Here is a 13,773-nt window from a genome sequence, read left to right as displayed (position 1 = left end):
TTACCTTTCATATTACTCATATTTACAAAATAACATTTATTATTTTCTTTTATTACCCTTTATTATAATTCCAATTTTTAGTATTTGTAATACTTGTTTAGAGTTATTATGGTATATTATTTTTGGACATATTATTATAAACCTTTAAGTGTCGTAGTTCGTTTTTCTCGAACATGTTATGAGCTTATAAATATTGTGGATTATTTTCTTTCGTATAATTATTTACTTGGAATTTATATTTTATATTTGAATACATTTCATCATATCAAATCATTTTTTATAAAATCAGATATTATGATAAGTTCATACAAATTTTTCTCGCAAACTTATTAACGGACAAAAAATGAATTCCCGGTGAATTTTTGATAAATTAGTGGGAAATTTTTGAAAATTGTTCTTTAAAATCTTAAAGGATATGGAAATGATTTAGGATTGACTTTTCTTAACAGATATGAGTAAAGACAGATATAGCCGTTCCAAACACTCCCCAGTGCCATCCCTAATTTTGACTGGAACTGGTTACGTTTTCGTTTTTGTTTCTGTTTTGTCCTGTGTTCGATGGTGGATTCACGTAGAACATTGCGCCAGTATACTTGCTTTCATGTGTGATCCAATCCATACTACAGTCCGATGTGCAGCATATAAAGGTAAGATCAAAAGGGAGGATTGAATTATCAGCAGAATTCCATAGTCCAAACCCAGAAACCATTCTATACATGGTAGTACGATGATGATGCTGCTTAAACAGGCTGATTTCAGTACAGACTCAAACGTTACCCAAGCTCGAATTTTCCTTGAGACCAACTGTAAAGCTCTTTCTTTGGCCCAATAGTCTCCAAAATGTCCGGCAAGCTGAGCAAACTCACAAGCCTGAGCTATCACTCGAGCGGCCTAAACCTTCAGAAGCCCAATTTATCAATGGGAAAAAAAGGAAGCAAATCTCAACCATCCAAAGTTCAATGCTCAACTAGGGAGAATGGCGCATTTGATTTTGTCCGAATCTTCGGAGATCCAAGGACGCTGACCACACCCTGAATTCACAAACTGAAGAGTCAACATAGTGGGTCGTTCCAGCTCCACAGCACTTGGCAAGCAAAAGGATATGGCTGTAAGGTATTCAGGGAGATGTTGGGTCCAGTGCCAACGGGGCAAAGGGCAAGACATGGCATAACCTTCCAATTATAATAACTAGGAAACACAAAGCTACCGTATGTGTGGAACAAGTACGATTATCCAAAAAATGGTGACCCGAGCTGAGCTCACACCCCAACTGTGGAAAATAAAAATTCACTTATTCCCTCCTCCTTTTCATGTCATTTCGTAGGTCTAACTGAAAAGTCGAAGACTATGCATGTTCTTTCTGACTCTATAATGCCAAGAGGTTTTTCTTCTTACCCCATCCGACTGATAATACATACAGAGCAACACAGCCCCCGATTGTCCCAAAGGTGGTCTGCCAGAACTTAATGTGAGGGGCACTGAAGAGACTTATCGTAATATTCATACCAAACAGCCCGACAACAACGATGCCCGCATTGATTATCATGTTTGCAGTAGAGAGCATTACTCCCATCTGCAGCAGTTGGTTCTGCTTATCATCCAACATGATGTTGATGTAGTCCTCCGTGTCATCCACGTAATCGTTCATCTAATTTTCACCAATAAGAATGAGAGGCAATTAGTGAGTAACGAAAGGCAGATGCATTTCTTCGAGGGAAAAAATAGAGGCAGCAAGTTAAAAACATATATACACTCCTTACATCAGAGAGCTTTTGTAGTATGCCATCGATTTGAGCGAAATAGGCTTCTAAAAGCATCTCCAACTCCTCGATGTTTGGCTTGACGTCACCGGCTTCTTCACCATCAGATTCTTCCTCCTGATCAGATTCTTCAGACCTGATATTATTGAAATTTAGAAGAAACAAAGTTAGATGAATGAAGGTACCATTGAGTCGAATGTCACAATAATAGGTCAGTTTTTGTACAAGTGAGTAGTAAGCTTTAATTGATTCTTACAAGATACGGCATATTATCTACTGCTACTGTCATCCTGCCTGTGCATTCACCGTTGATGACACCCTTAAGTTGCTTACTCGCGAGTTTGGAATCAATCAGTGTGTTTTTGAGATGAACTATTATTTGGCATATTCATTCCTCATACTTTTTAGGCGCTCCTGTATTCTAATTAATTACTAATTAAAAGGAACAATGGACTAGTAATCCCTCGCTTCCTACATATTCTCATTCAATTTCTTCTTTTTCGTCAAACATGTTCCACCATATGTAAGCAGCATAATTTCGTACACATACATATAAGAGTTTTCAACATGATGGACACTCTTCCTCATTTTTGCTTTTTGACCTCTTGCATTTTGCTTAGATTTTGTACGCAATGCATGATTCATGAGGTCCCACTCCTTGAAGGTACGCTCCTTTCGGTGTTCAGAAAAAGAGAAGAAAGAAATTGGAAGCAAATGGAACACAAAGCGTTTTTCAGACTTTAAGATACCTTTTGTCATCCACTTCAGCTTCAAGATTGCCAATTTCCTCTCTTCTGGATGAGGTGCTATATAGCGAGCGAGTCAAAAGCTTCTCAGTCAAATACATTTCAGCCATGTCATTGTCATCATCAAGCAAATGTTCAAGCTCGTCTCTCACCTGAAAGGAAGATACTTGCAAGTTAAAGACCAGTTCATATTATATAATACAGCGGTCCAGACCAATGTACAATATTAAGCTAAATTTGTCAGATATTTTATGGAATTTCCATCATGGTGCAAGGAACATAATTCTGCTCATGGTCGAGAACTAGCTGTACCCAGCATCTTCTCAATCTGTAATGGCATTGTCAGTTTAACTAGTGCTCGTTTTTGCCTACTAACTGTTCCAAGATAGAAAAATAGGCTCCGCTGATAAGCAACTCTTTTGACCAGCAAAAATTTTTACCATACAAGACTTCATGGTATCATCATATTATTTCTAAGAGGAAGTAATGCCTGGTCATTGCTGATCTATTTCGAGTTCGCAAGAGCTTTCCGGTAAGATAAGATCAATTACCTTCTGCACTCGGCCAGAGATAGCAACCAGTCGACTCTTTATCTGTCTAACACGCTCCAGGTTGAGCGTGCTAATTTTGGAAGTGAGCTCATCTAATGCTGGATACGCCTCTTCCTCAAGGGTTTGAGTCTGATGAGACAACAGTCAAAACTTTGATATAACATGATAACATGACTAGAGATAAAATCACAGCTGTATTATTGACATCAATAGATTTGTGAGACAAAAAAAATTATATAACAGCTATATTATATGCACATGAAATCAGATCTGAATGTGATATAATAATCTACATAAATTCGAGTGGCAATGTTGAAAGGCAATGACCGTGTGGGCAGGTCCATGTAGGCTACACCTCTTTTCTTGTTGTAAATAGATATTTCCAAGTAACCAAGTTGCACAAAGAATGGTGCGTTCCTATGGCCAAACAATTGACTGACAGGTTCCACTCATTCCATCTGAATTTTAGTTGCTCCAGAGGACTGTTCCTACTGTAGAAGATAATTTTGGCACTAAAGAGAAGTGTAGACAAACTTTTGATAAGGACAATGATGAAGCTAAGCCGATTTCTAACCCAGCATAGGTCTTAAGAGTTTTGGTCACTGTCAGATTCAGTTTCTTTAGACATTCTGCAAATTTCAATCTTGTTGCCCCAGGAACCACATAACCGTTTTTTTTTTCCCCCGGGAAATGAATGAATGAAGAATTTTCTTTACCTCAGACTCCAGGCACCTGCATGCAGATTCAAGACAAGCTTCAAGAGCTCTGAACTCAAATGGCAAAGTCTTAGGACCTGCAACGACTGGCACATCTATTCCCGAGCCGCTGTTCTCGTCTTTCACCTGCAATTTTGGCAGTTTAGCATAGCGTTGAACTCAGTGATAAGTTTGAGAAAAAATCCTTGCTTGAAATGGTAGGAAGACTTTCCCATTTACGGGCACACGCAGATCATAAGATTGGCAAGTCAAATAAGAAATTGTGCGAGTTCTTTCACAAAGGGAATGATGCTCTCAAGCCCAATGTTGTTAAGTTCACGCAGTCCATCTCATAAATAACAAGTCTTTTCCCTTTATTAGTGTCAGCCCCTCTTAACTTGACTTCCCCCTACGAATTCAAAATTGCTGTATGATTGTTTTTACTTAATGGTTATGCCATTGCCAGGCAAATAGCAAAAGCTCAGCAAATTGCCCGCCAAACCAAGGAAAGATGAAACTGAGGGAGGGAGGGAGGGAGGGAAGGAAGGAAGCAGAGAAGTAGGGAGGCCACGCATTAATTACCTGTTGAGGAGGGGCCAAATTGGAGGTAGAAATACGGTTCTGAAGATCCCGTACGAACTGGAAAACCAGAGGGCTGTTAGAATTGACCATGAGGACCTCGGTGGCGGTGATGATGGCCTTTATGTGCTCCAGGTTGACGACGATTGCCCTCTCTCTCCCGAGAATGGAGGAAGGGTAGGAGAGGACGGGGTCGAGAACCCTAAGGTCGCGAGCGGGCAGGCCGGTCCTGCGCATGATGGAGTGCCTGCCGACCTCCTCGACGTGGGATTCGCCCGATTCGGACACGATCAGCCACGCCTTGAGTCCTCCGGTGGCCTTCCTCCGCGTCTGCGCATGGAACACCATGGCGGTCGCCTTGCCGATCTCTTCGTCGGGAGGGGGGCTGGTGGCTGCTGTAGCAGCCATTAGCACCTCCTTCTGCTTGGCCATAGCCGCTGTTCAGCTCCGGAATCTGTTGAGGGCTCCTGGAGTCGGAAGTAATGAGGATGGGGCAAGTCTGGCGGCGATCGGGAATCGCAGAAGCTTCGAGGAAACTGGAATTTGATATATTTCTTTTTTTTCCCCTTTTTTGAGGGGTTTGGATCTGATCTGTCCTGTTCTGTTCGTTGGATGGAGAGAGAGAGAGAGAGAGAGAGAGAGAGAGAGAGAGGGTTGGCGACGCGAATGCGCGCCAATTTGGGGAATAAAAGATTCGGGATGGAGGTTTGTCTTCATCCCCTCTGGCACAAAAGGGTTGACTCCCTTCCTCTTTTGGATGAAGGTATATGAATCTATATAAATACATATATATATATATATTGTATCCCCATAATAAATATAAAAAAGTAATGTTATATATAATAAAAGGTTTTAAAGATGATGTCTAAATAAATAAATAATTATAATTGCATATATACAATTAGAATTAAATTAGTAAATGCATACAAATCATTAAATATATTAATAATTTTTTAACTTTTAATACGAGCACATTCTTGGTTAAAAAAAGTAATCTCAAAATTTGTGAGAAAAAATAAAAAAATAAAAGATCTATAAAAAAAATTTCGACATAATTAGTAATTAAAAGAAAAATCTTTTGATATACTATAAGCATGTTTAAATATTGAATATTTTTGAAAAAGTAAAAAATAAATTTATTTTAAAAATTCACAAGTAAGAATTTGGAAGAAGAATTTATGACAATATATGATTTGCATTTTCTTTTTTTTAATTAAAAGAAAAATATACCTATATGCAATAAGCATATTTAAATATCGAACATTTTTGGAAAAGCAAAAGATAAATCTATTTAAAATTTTTGAAAAGTAAGAATTTGTAAGAAGAATTTATGACAATAGATGATTTACATTTTCTTTTTTACGAAATACAGGAAAGTCATCTATTATAATTTTTAAAATTTGATATTTAAGAAAATGCGATATTTTTTCTAAGCAACATCATTTTCTTCATCCATATTTGATATTATAATTATTTTAAATTATCCTTAATTTTTTATTGTATGCAATAAAATTCGAACGGTTTCAATTTACGACATATAACTTAATGAACATTTCAATTGTGAAGTCAAAATCCTAAAACCCCTAAAACACTAAAACCCCTCAAACCCTTAAAACCATCTAAAAATAACAACTCTAACTAATAGCATGTGCATCGCACGGGCTAAAAAGCTAGTATGATATATAAGCTGAATAGCTGATGATGGATGCACGCGAGAGAGAAAATTCTGATATCGCGATAAGTTTCGATGATTTACTATCCACCACACTTCATGTGTTCTTTCATTAAAATCACCAACGGGTCTGCAGCTTATTTGCCGTTGTTTTTTAACTTCAATTTAACCATGGCTATGAGAACCATGCATGTGTTTTTTATGCTCTAAATATTGATTTTCTTCCTGTTGCATTACTCATTATATTGTCCAAATATTCATGTTGGCATTAGTAATTATTAGTAACAATCTGGCGTCTGCTAAATGCAAAATCTAGTATAAACTCTAGAGGAGATATCAGGACCTGGTAGTGGTAGTTAAGAGTTCAAAATCACAAAAGTAGACCATTCTCTAGAATCCAAATCTCACCCATTTATATAGATTACAAAAAAATTTGAAACAAATATTTATTGAGCAAAATAATAACTAAATTAATTAAATCAAAAATATCTCTTTTTTTCTCAATATAAATCTAAAGAATCTCAAGGATCAATAAGATCTTATTTAAAATATTATAGTTCTTAAAAATATTGATTCTAATTTTTTAGTATAAACTCTAGTATTCGGAAATTCAATTGGAACCCAACTAATCTAGTCGAACCAGGTCAATCAACTAAGAGGTAAAACTCTCCCAGCGTAATTAATTAATTAGTTAAACAATGAAAAATTGCATATTCAGCTTTGTTCAAATTTGAAGTAATGGAATTCAAAGATTTCTTTTTCTTTTTTAATAAGGATCATTATTCATTCTACAATAAAAATATGTCATCTTAATTAAAAAATACCCTTCCTGACTACCGGAAGTGCAATAATTAAAGAGATGTATCAGAAGGGATGAGATGCATTTTTCATTCACTATGTTCTCACAATCGCCAAACCATCAAATTATTGCGATGAAACACAATAGCCCGACATCAGAGGAAAAAGAACCAAACAATACAAAGGCGAAGCTTTCATCTATGTCTATACCTATATGCTACTGCAAAAGGAGAAAAAAAGTTTAGTCGAATATTCACTTTCCAATAATATTCATTGTAAATATTTTTAAAAAAATTTAAGATGGATAGATTTGAAAGAATCTGATAACAAATTTGTCAATTCATACCACGTCAGAATCACCAACTAAACACTCACTCTCATATTTTTCTCTCACCCCCACATTTCACTCATTTTGGCAGGTCGTTTTTCTTATTGGGACAATAATTCTAATTAATTTTTATTCTAAATTTAATTTCTCCTTATGTTTTAATTCATAAGTTTTCAAAATAAATTTTTTGGCCTGAAAGTTTGCAAAATAATTAGAAGACTAATCTTGATGTTTTTTTGTTCGGCCCAACTCTATAATTAGATGATGATGATATTAACATATAATGAAAGATTTGGCTTGTTTGGTTTGCAAATGTGATTTTAAAATCACAACTTTAACCTAATTCTACCAACAACAAAACAAAATAACTCATACAAAGTCAAATAGTGAGTCTCATTTATACCACTTTTTTTCACAATAAAACAAAATAACTCATACAAAGTCAAAGGGTGGGTCTCATTTATACCACTCTTTTTCAAAATCAAAATATGATTTTAAAATCATATTTTGAAATCAAACGCAGTATAAGGCAATCTATAAGAATAAGATTTAATGATTAATGGCTTATTTGGTTTGCAAAATGTGATTTTAAAATCACAACTTTAATCTAACTCTACCAACAACAAAACAAAATAACTCATACAAAGTCAAAGAGTGGGTCTCATTTATACCTTTTTTTTTACAATAAAACAAAATAACTCATACAAATTTAAATGGTGTGCCACATTTATACCACTCTTTTTCAAAATCAAAATCTGATTTTAAAATTATATTTTGAAATCAAACACAACATAAAAGATTGTACAAAAATATACCGCACAGCAATACAAATAAAATGTCACGAAAAGTAAAAATGGAAGAGGCCTATGTTTATGTTTATTAAAGTAAAAAAAAAAAAAGAAAGCCGGTTGGAACGGAACGGAACGGAATCTCGTTTTTCTTCACTCTTTAAAATTCCCCAAAGTACCCACCGAAGATTCCCTTAACTTCACAGAACAGAAGGCCAAAAGCGTAAGTTCACATGCCCCTCCCCCGTCGGCCAAATGCCAATGGCACGGCTCCTCCCTCCCTACTTCCCTCCGGTCATTCCAAAAAGTTAAGCCGCGTTCACTGCGCAGGCGGGGCCCGAGGGTTTCGTACTCAGGATTTACATATAATAATAATATAAGTGATTTAATTTAATTTAACATGTACATACACAGACACACACACACACACATATATATATATAGAGAGAGAGAGAGAGAGAGAGAATTTTTTAGTATAAATATAGAGGCAGTGCTCGTTCGGGGTTTGAACTTTTTCGTTCGCGTCAGCGGGTTGGCGTTGCTTTCCGAAAGCAAAGCAGGGCTGGGAGGGACCGACGACGACCTCCGATTCCACCGCTCGTCTCCTCTTCCTCTTCCTCTCCTCTCTCCTCTAGGGTTTCTCCCTCCGCAGTGTCCAGATCTCCCCGTTCGTTCTTCTTCTGCTGGCCCATTTATTCCTTTCGTCCAGGTAAAAGATATTCCATTCCGGCCCTTTCGTGTGACTATTAGGAATCGATCCCATCCCATCCCCCTTGCGGAGGATCCATACATGTTTCGTAAACGCCATATCTCCTCCATGCCATCCTCCATTGCTATGCTGCGAACATGTCTTCATGAATGGAATGCTTTGCTGGCATCAGAATTGAAGCCTAGTGAGATGAGATGAGATGAGATGAGATCTTTTGATTTCTTAAGTCGCACGGAAAATCAGATTGTATCCATCCTGCCTGATGACATGAATATCTCCTCCATGTACATGTATGCTGCAGGTCCCTTTTCTCTGTAATTTTGTTGGAGGGCGTGGTGGCGTGGCATGGCGTGGCGGGGCAGGGCAGGGCAGCCACGGTGGGCACATTCATTGAATTCCTCATGTGATTCAGTTTCATGATGATTGAGTTGGCAATTTCGCTGGTGAGGTTGCTTACCAGCTCAGGCGGTTACGCGCCGTCTCTCTCCGGTTGGCTGGTCACTGGACTATTAGGATTTTTCGCTGTCATATACGCGTTCCTCAAATGGCAGAGGAAGACATCGCTGTATTGGGTTCAAGCTGCTGCCAAAGCAAAGAAAAAAGTCTGGAAAAGGCTCAATGTCCCTCTTTCTTATCATGTCTGGATAGAGGACTTTGCTTGCAATGAGCAGCCGTCCACGTGCTGTGTCTGCCTGACCTCTCTTGTGTCCCCTAATTCTCTCAGTGTGAAAGTGGCGCCTTGTGCTCCCGTCCACAGGTGTGTCGTTTGTGGCGTCGCGGCTCATTCTGATTGTTCTCAGTTTGCTGCAAAAGGCTGCAAATGTGTAGCTCAAGCTGGTTTCAGCCATGTGCAGCACCACTGGTCGGAGCGATGGGTTGACGTGGATGAAAATCCAGAAACGTCTTCCTTCTGTTTTTATTGTGATGAACCTTGTGGAGTTCCTTTCATAGACGCTTCTCCCACATGGCACTGCTTATGGTGTCAGCGCCTTATACACATCAAGTGTCACGCGAAGATGTCTATCGAATCTGGCGATGTTTGTGATCTGGGTCCTCTTCGAAGACTTGTCCTTTCCCCACTTTGTGTGAAAGAAGTAGATGAGGAGACCACTGGAGGTGGGGTGCTAGCGAGGAAAAGGCGCAGCCGTGGTAAAAATGGTAGCTCAAGATCTCTTAACGGTAAGCTGCACAATGGCCCAGAAGCTAATGCAGCCTTCGGGTTCATGTTCAATGGCCTTGTTAGCTTGAAGAAGTCAAGTGCTGACAAGAGTCTTGACCACTTTATTAGAAAGGATGGCAATGTATTTGTTACAAAAGGAACATTCGGAAGGTTGACTCAGAAAAAGGGTGACATTCTCAACTTCGGGCAGCTCAAGAAGTACCAAATTGTTGATTTGCGGCCGGATGTAAGACCGCTGCTAGTTTTCATCAATGCCAAAAGCGGAGGACAACTTGGGCACTCCCTTCGAAGGAGATTGAACATGCTTTTGAATCCTGTACAGGTATGAACTGATTACTTGATCTGAATAGCACCAAGAAAAATCTTAAAGAGACGTGAGAACAACTTATCTGATGAAGATATTAACATCAAATATATTGAAAAGATTCAATAACAGCAGCAATTGCAGTGGCTTGCTAATTCTATATGGGATTGCTCTTTTACTTATATTTGGCTCTGTTTGGTTAGTTTTACATGAATGTCTATGGGCGTCTACTTAATCTTTGCGGCCATCTTTTTTGTAGGTTTTTGCACTTAGTGCTTCCCAGGGGCCTGCGGTTGGTTTAGAGATGTTCAGAAATTTGCCAAACTTTAGAGTCTTGGTCTGTGGAGGAGATGGAACAGTTGCATGGGTCCTTGATGCAATTGAGAAACAAAACTTTGAGTCACCTCCCCCAGTTGCTATACTTCCTCTTGGCACAGGAAACGATCTGTCAAGAGTTTTGCAGTGGGGGAGAGGTTTCTCCAGTGGAGACAGTCAAGGAGGCTTGACTACACTCTTGCATGACATTAATCATGCTGCAATCACGATGTTAGACCGCTGGAAAGTGAATATTACAGAAGAAAAGCAGGATGGGGGCCCTCATAAAGTTCATTCCAAATTCATGATGAATTATTTAGGTAGCTTACTGAGTTTCCAGATTTTAGTAGTTTTTCTTGTCCATTGGAGTTTCTCTTTCCTGACTGCTAATTACTGCTTCAGGTATTGGATGTGATGCTAAGGTTGCTTATGAATTTCACACGCTTAGAGAGGAAAACCCAGAGAAGTTCTACAATCGGGTACATCTTCTTGTCATGGCTCTGTTTTTGCTCGGTACATTGATGAGAATTATGGCTAAATTTCTTTTTTGTGAGGTTAACTACTTGGCTGAACTTTCTATTGTTGCTTTGACTTGTATTCCGCAAAAACTGGATCTTTTATCCATGTGTAATCCTCCAGGGAAACTAAGTAGTTTCTTAAGTGGTGAGCTTATTGAGAGAGAGAGCCCTTTGGATGTCAGTAAGATTCTTATTTTGGGTGGGCAGTCATTTTGGAATCTGATGCAACTTGTTAGGACACAATATTTCTGCTTTTAGCTTTATTAACTACAACAATTAGGCAAGCTTTACAAAGGATGCGCTCTGTTAGCATAAGGCTGAGTGCTTCATCCCCCATTTTCTTTGTTATTTTCAGTCTTCTGATGGCTAAAATGCTTTTTAACAGTTCGTTAACAAGTTACGCTATGCGAAAGAAGGTGCAAAGGATATAATGGACAGAGCTTGTGCTGATTTGCCATGGCAAGTTTGGCTTGAAGTTGATGGTAAAGATATCCCAATTCCCACGGTATGCGACGTCTTGTTTGTGATCTCATGCTATTTCATTTTTTTTTCTCTGTAATTTTATGGTCTTTGTTTGTAATTCATCTGATAAATGAATAATGTTCTGATTGCACCAGGATTCTGAGGGTTTGATCGTCCTCAACATTGGCAGCTACATGGGTGGAGTAGATCTTTGGCAGAACGAATATGAGCATGATGACGAATTCAGCCTTCAATGCATGCATGATCAGATGCTTGAGGTTGTCTGTGTTTGTGGCGCATGGCACCTGGGCAAGCTTCAGGTTCGAGTTTCTATTTACAGAGAGCTTCTAATGTCCTTTGTTTTTCTTCCTAGTTCCTTCTATTTTCTTGAATATATATCAATCAAGTCATTCTCACTCTGTGGATGAGGATATAAAATGCTGGGATTGTCCACTGTCTTGTAGGTCGGACTATCACAGGCGAGGAGGTTAGCCCAAGGGAAAGTCATAAGAATACATACATCCAGTCCTTTTCCTGTCCAAATAGATGGGGAACCCTTCATCCAACAGCCCTGTTGCCTAGAAATAAAGCATCATGGGCAGGTAAGATGACTGCGTCTGTAACTTTCATTGTTTGATTGCAAATTCACAATACCGGAACTCAGGTGTCACATGCTGGAACAAGCTTCTTCTTTTTTTTTCCTAACCACCCCCCACCCCCCTCTCTCTCATCGTTGGGTTGTATGGGATCTCCTGTTCAGATGTTCATGCTGAGAAGGGCATTGGAGGAGCCAAGGGGACACGCAGCAGCAATAATGACTGAGGTATTGGCAGATGCCGAATGTAAAGGAATCATCAACGCCTCTCAGAAGAAAATCTTACTTCAGCAAGTGGCTGTTAACTTGGCATAAGTATCATGATCGGGTTTTCCTCTCATAGCCCAGCTGCTTCTGTATTGACATCGCCACACACTATCAGTTCACTCATACCTTAGCGATGTGATGTTTGCTCATACCCGCTGCTTCTTTTCTAACCATTTTTTTTGCTATTACGATTACTAAGTCAGATGCTAACTTTTGTCTAGAAGAGGCTTTTCCTTTCCCCTGTTAAGAGAGAGAGACACAGACGAAAGAGATTTTGTAACTCTATTGTACATTTAGTAAATGAATGAACACATACAGACTCTGTTCCTTGTCCTTTTTGCGATTTTGAATTCATCAAGAGTAAAAAACATGCTGCACGACTTCATCATATTGAGTAATGACGGGACCCTGTAGGGCCGAACTTAAGTGGCAAAGTATGGTTCCCCATGTTGGAAAGCAGAAAATGGCGCTCGTCACTGTGTTTTATTTGAGCGCTGTCAACTTAGAATAGAAAGAAGAGTTCACTCACTGTGTTCAGTACTGAACAGATAGTAGCCCACCATGGAGCCGCAGATACTGATCTCATGTGGCCTGCTCAGAGTGGCCTCGCTGGTCAGTATGCGGGTGTCTCTGCAGACGTACAGCACAAGGCCACTCTCACAAGCTTCTTAAATTCCTGATCCGTACTCGTCATCTGCCCTTCTAATCGTAGGGTCTACCAGCTCCAAGTACCATCCTTCCCTATGCCTCTCGAGCGCAAGTAAAGGGAAGTACTCGCACTACGGACTCGGCTCTTCTGAATAAGTTCTTTCTTTATCGATGCTATCATTACTGCAGAGCTGCAGAGTCCAGTGCCTCCTTCCTCTGACTACCTCCAGCAACACCATGCCATAGCTGTACACATCCATTTTATCGTTTATGGATGAGCTAACTAACCATTCCGAATCCACCGGAGCCAATACGAGATGTCAAATTCTGAGTCGCAGCTGCAAGTTCGTTGTAAGGGAACCGCAAGGGCAGGCCTACTCCCCATGCCCTTTATTCTTCAGAGAAAAACAAAGCTTCCATTGTTGTTCCATCGATCTTTGCAGGCGATATTGAATTGAATTGTAGCATTGTCATTGGCCCCCCTCGCGCTCTCTCTCTCTCTCTCAACTTGCTCGCTCCCGAGAGGGAGAGGGAGAGGGAGAGGAAGAGGGGGAGAGAGAGAGAGAGAGAGAGAGGAGGGAGGGAGGGAGGGAGGGAGGGAGGGAGGGGGAGAGAGAGAGCAAACTCTGCGATGCAGTCTCTCGCCAGCCACCCACCCTTGGAGCCAGGAGGTCGTCGGAACCATATTAAATTAATCATTTCGGAACTTTGGCCGGTAAATAGGGAGTGAAATCGCAACATGGAATATTTTGTTGGATTCTTGATTTGCATTTGTAAGAGAGATTGTTGAAGAAGAGGGTCAAAAAGAGTAGATTGGAAAGTTTGGTCAAAGGAGTGAATATCATTTCCTTAAGGTAA

General features: G+C 39.5%; 2 protein-coding genes across 2 annotated transcripts; one reads left to right on the top strand and one right to left on the bottom strand.

The window, feature by feature from the left end:
* Positions 1-648: 648 nt before the first annotated feature.
* On the bottom strand, positions 649-4,964 carry LOC116211426 (magnesium transporter MRS2-F-like). The gene is made up of 7 exons (XM_031545802.1): positions 4,335-4,964; positions 3,774-3,899; positions 3,058-3,186; positions 2,510-2,658; positions 1,761-1,896; positions 1,396-1,648; positions 649-1,031 (listed from the first exon to the last, which is right to left on the bottom strand). Exons 1-7 carry the CDS (start codon positions 4,761-4,763, stop codon positions 964-966), a joined length of 1,290 nt encoding a protein of 429 aa, XP_031401662.1. The 5' UTR covers positions 4,764-4,964; the 3' UTR covers positions 649-963.
* A 3,420-nt stretch (positions 4,965-8,384) lies between these two features.
* Positions 8,385-12,601, top strand: LOC116211397 (diacylglycerol kinase 2). The gene is made up of 8 exons (XM_031545761.1): positions 8,385-8,626; positions 8,928-10,128; positions 10,370-10,745; positions 10,828-10,904; positions 11,329-11,448; positions 11,561-11,725; positions 11,870-12,007; positions 12,166-12,601. Exons 2-8 carry the CDS (start codon positions 9,043-9,045, stop codon positions 12,313-12,315), a joined length of 2,112 nt encoding a protein of 703 aa, XP_031401621.1. The 5' UTR covers positions 8,385-8,626; positions 8,928-9,042; the 3' UTR covers positions 12,316-12,601.
* The last annotated feature ends 1,172 nt before the right edge of the window (positions 12,602-13,773 follow it).

Source organism: Punica granatum, chromosome 6, assembly GCF_007655135.1.
Source record: "Punica granatum isolate Tunisia-2019 chromosome 6, ASM765513v2, whole genome shotgun sequence".
In the NCBI taxonomy this organism is placed as follows: domain Eukaryota; kingdom Viridiplantae; phylum Streptophyta; class Magnoliopsida; order Myrtales; family Lythraceae; genus Punica; species Punica granatum.
This window is presented reverse-complemented; position numbering and strand designations above follow the sequence as displayed.

What these genes read in the sequence shown, in the direction of transcription:
- LOC116211426 (XM_031545802.1), bottom strand. Translation starts at nt 4,763, where the DNA reads ATGGCCAAGCAGAAGGAGGTGCTAATGGCTGCTACAGCAGCCACCAGC. An exon ending in GCTGAAGTGGATGACAAAAG is followed by an intron (nt 1,897 to 2,509) that starts GTATCTTAAAGT and finishes CAATAATATCAG; the next exon opens with GTCTGAAGAATCTGATCAGG. An exon ending in TGTATTATCAGTCGGATGGG is followed by an intron (nt 1,032 to 1,395) that starts GTAAGAAGAAAA and finishes TTGTGAATTCAG; the next exon opens with GGTGTGGTCAGCGTCCTTGG.
- LOC116211397 (XM_031545761.1), top strand. Translation starts at nt 9,043, where the DNA reads ATGATGATTGAGTTGGCAATTTCGCTGGTGAGGTTGCTTACCAGCTCA. An exon ending in ATTCATGATGAATTATTTAG is followed by an intron (nt 10,746 to 10,827) that starts GTAGCTTACTGA and finishes TTACTGCTTCAG; the next exon opens with GTATTGGATGTGATGCTAAG. An exon ending in AAGATATCCCAATTCCCACG is followed by an intron (nt 11,449 to 11,560) that starts GTATGCGACGTC and finishes TGATTGCACCAG; the next exon opens with GATTCTGAGGGTTTGATCGT.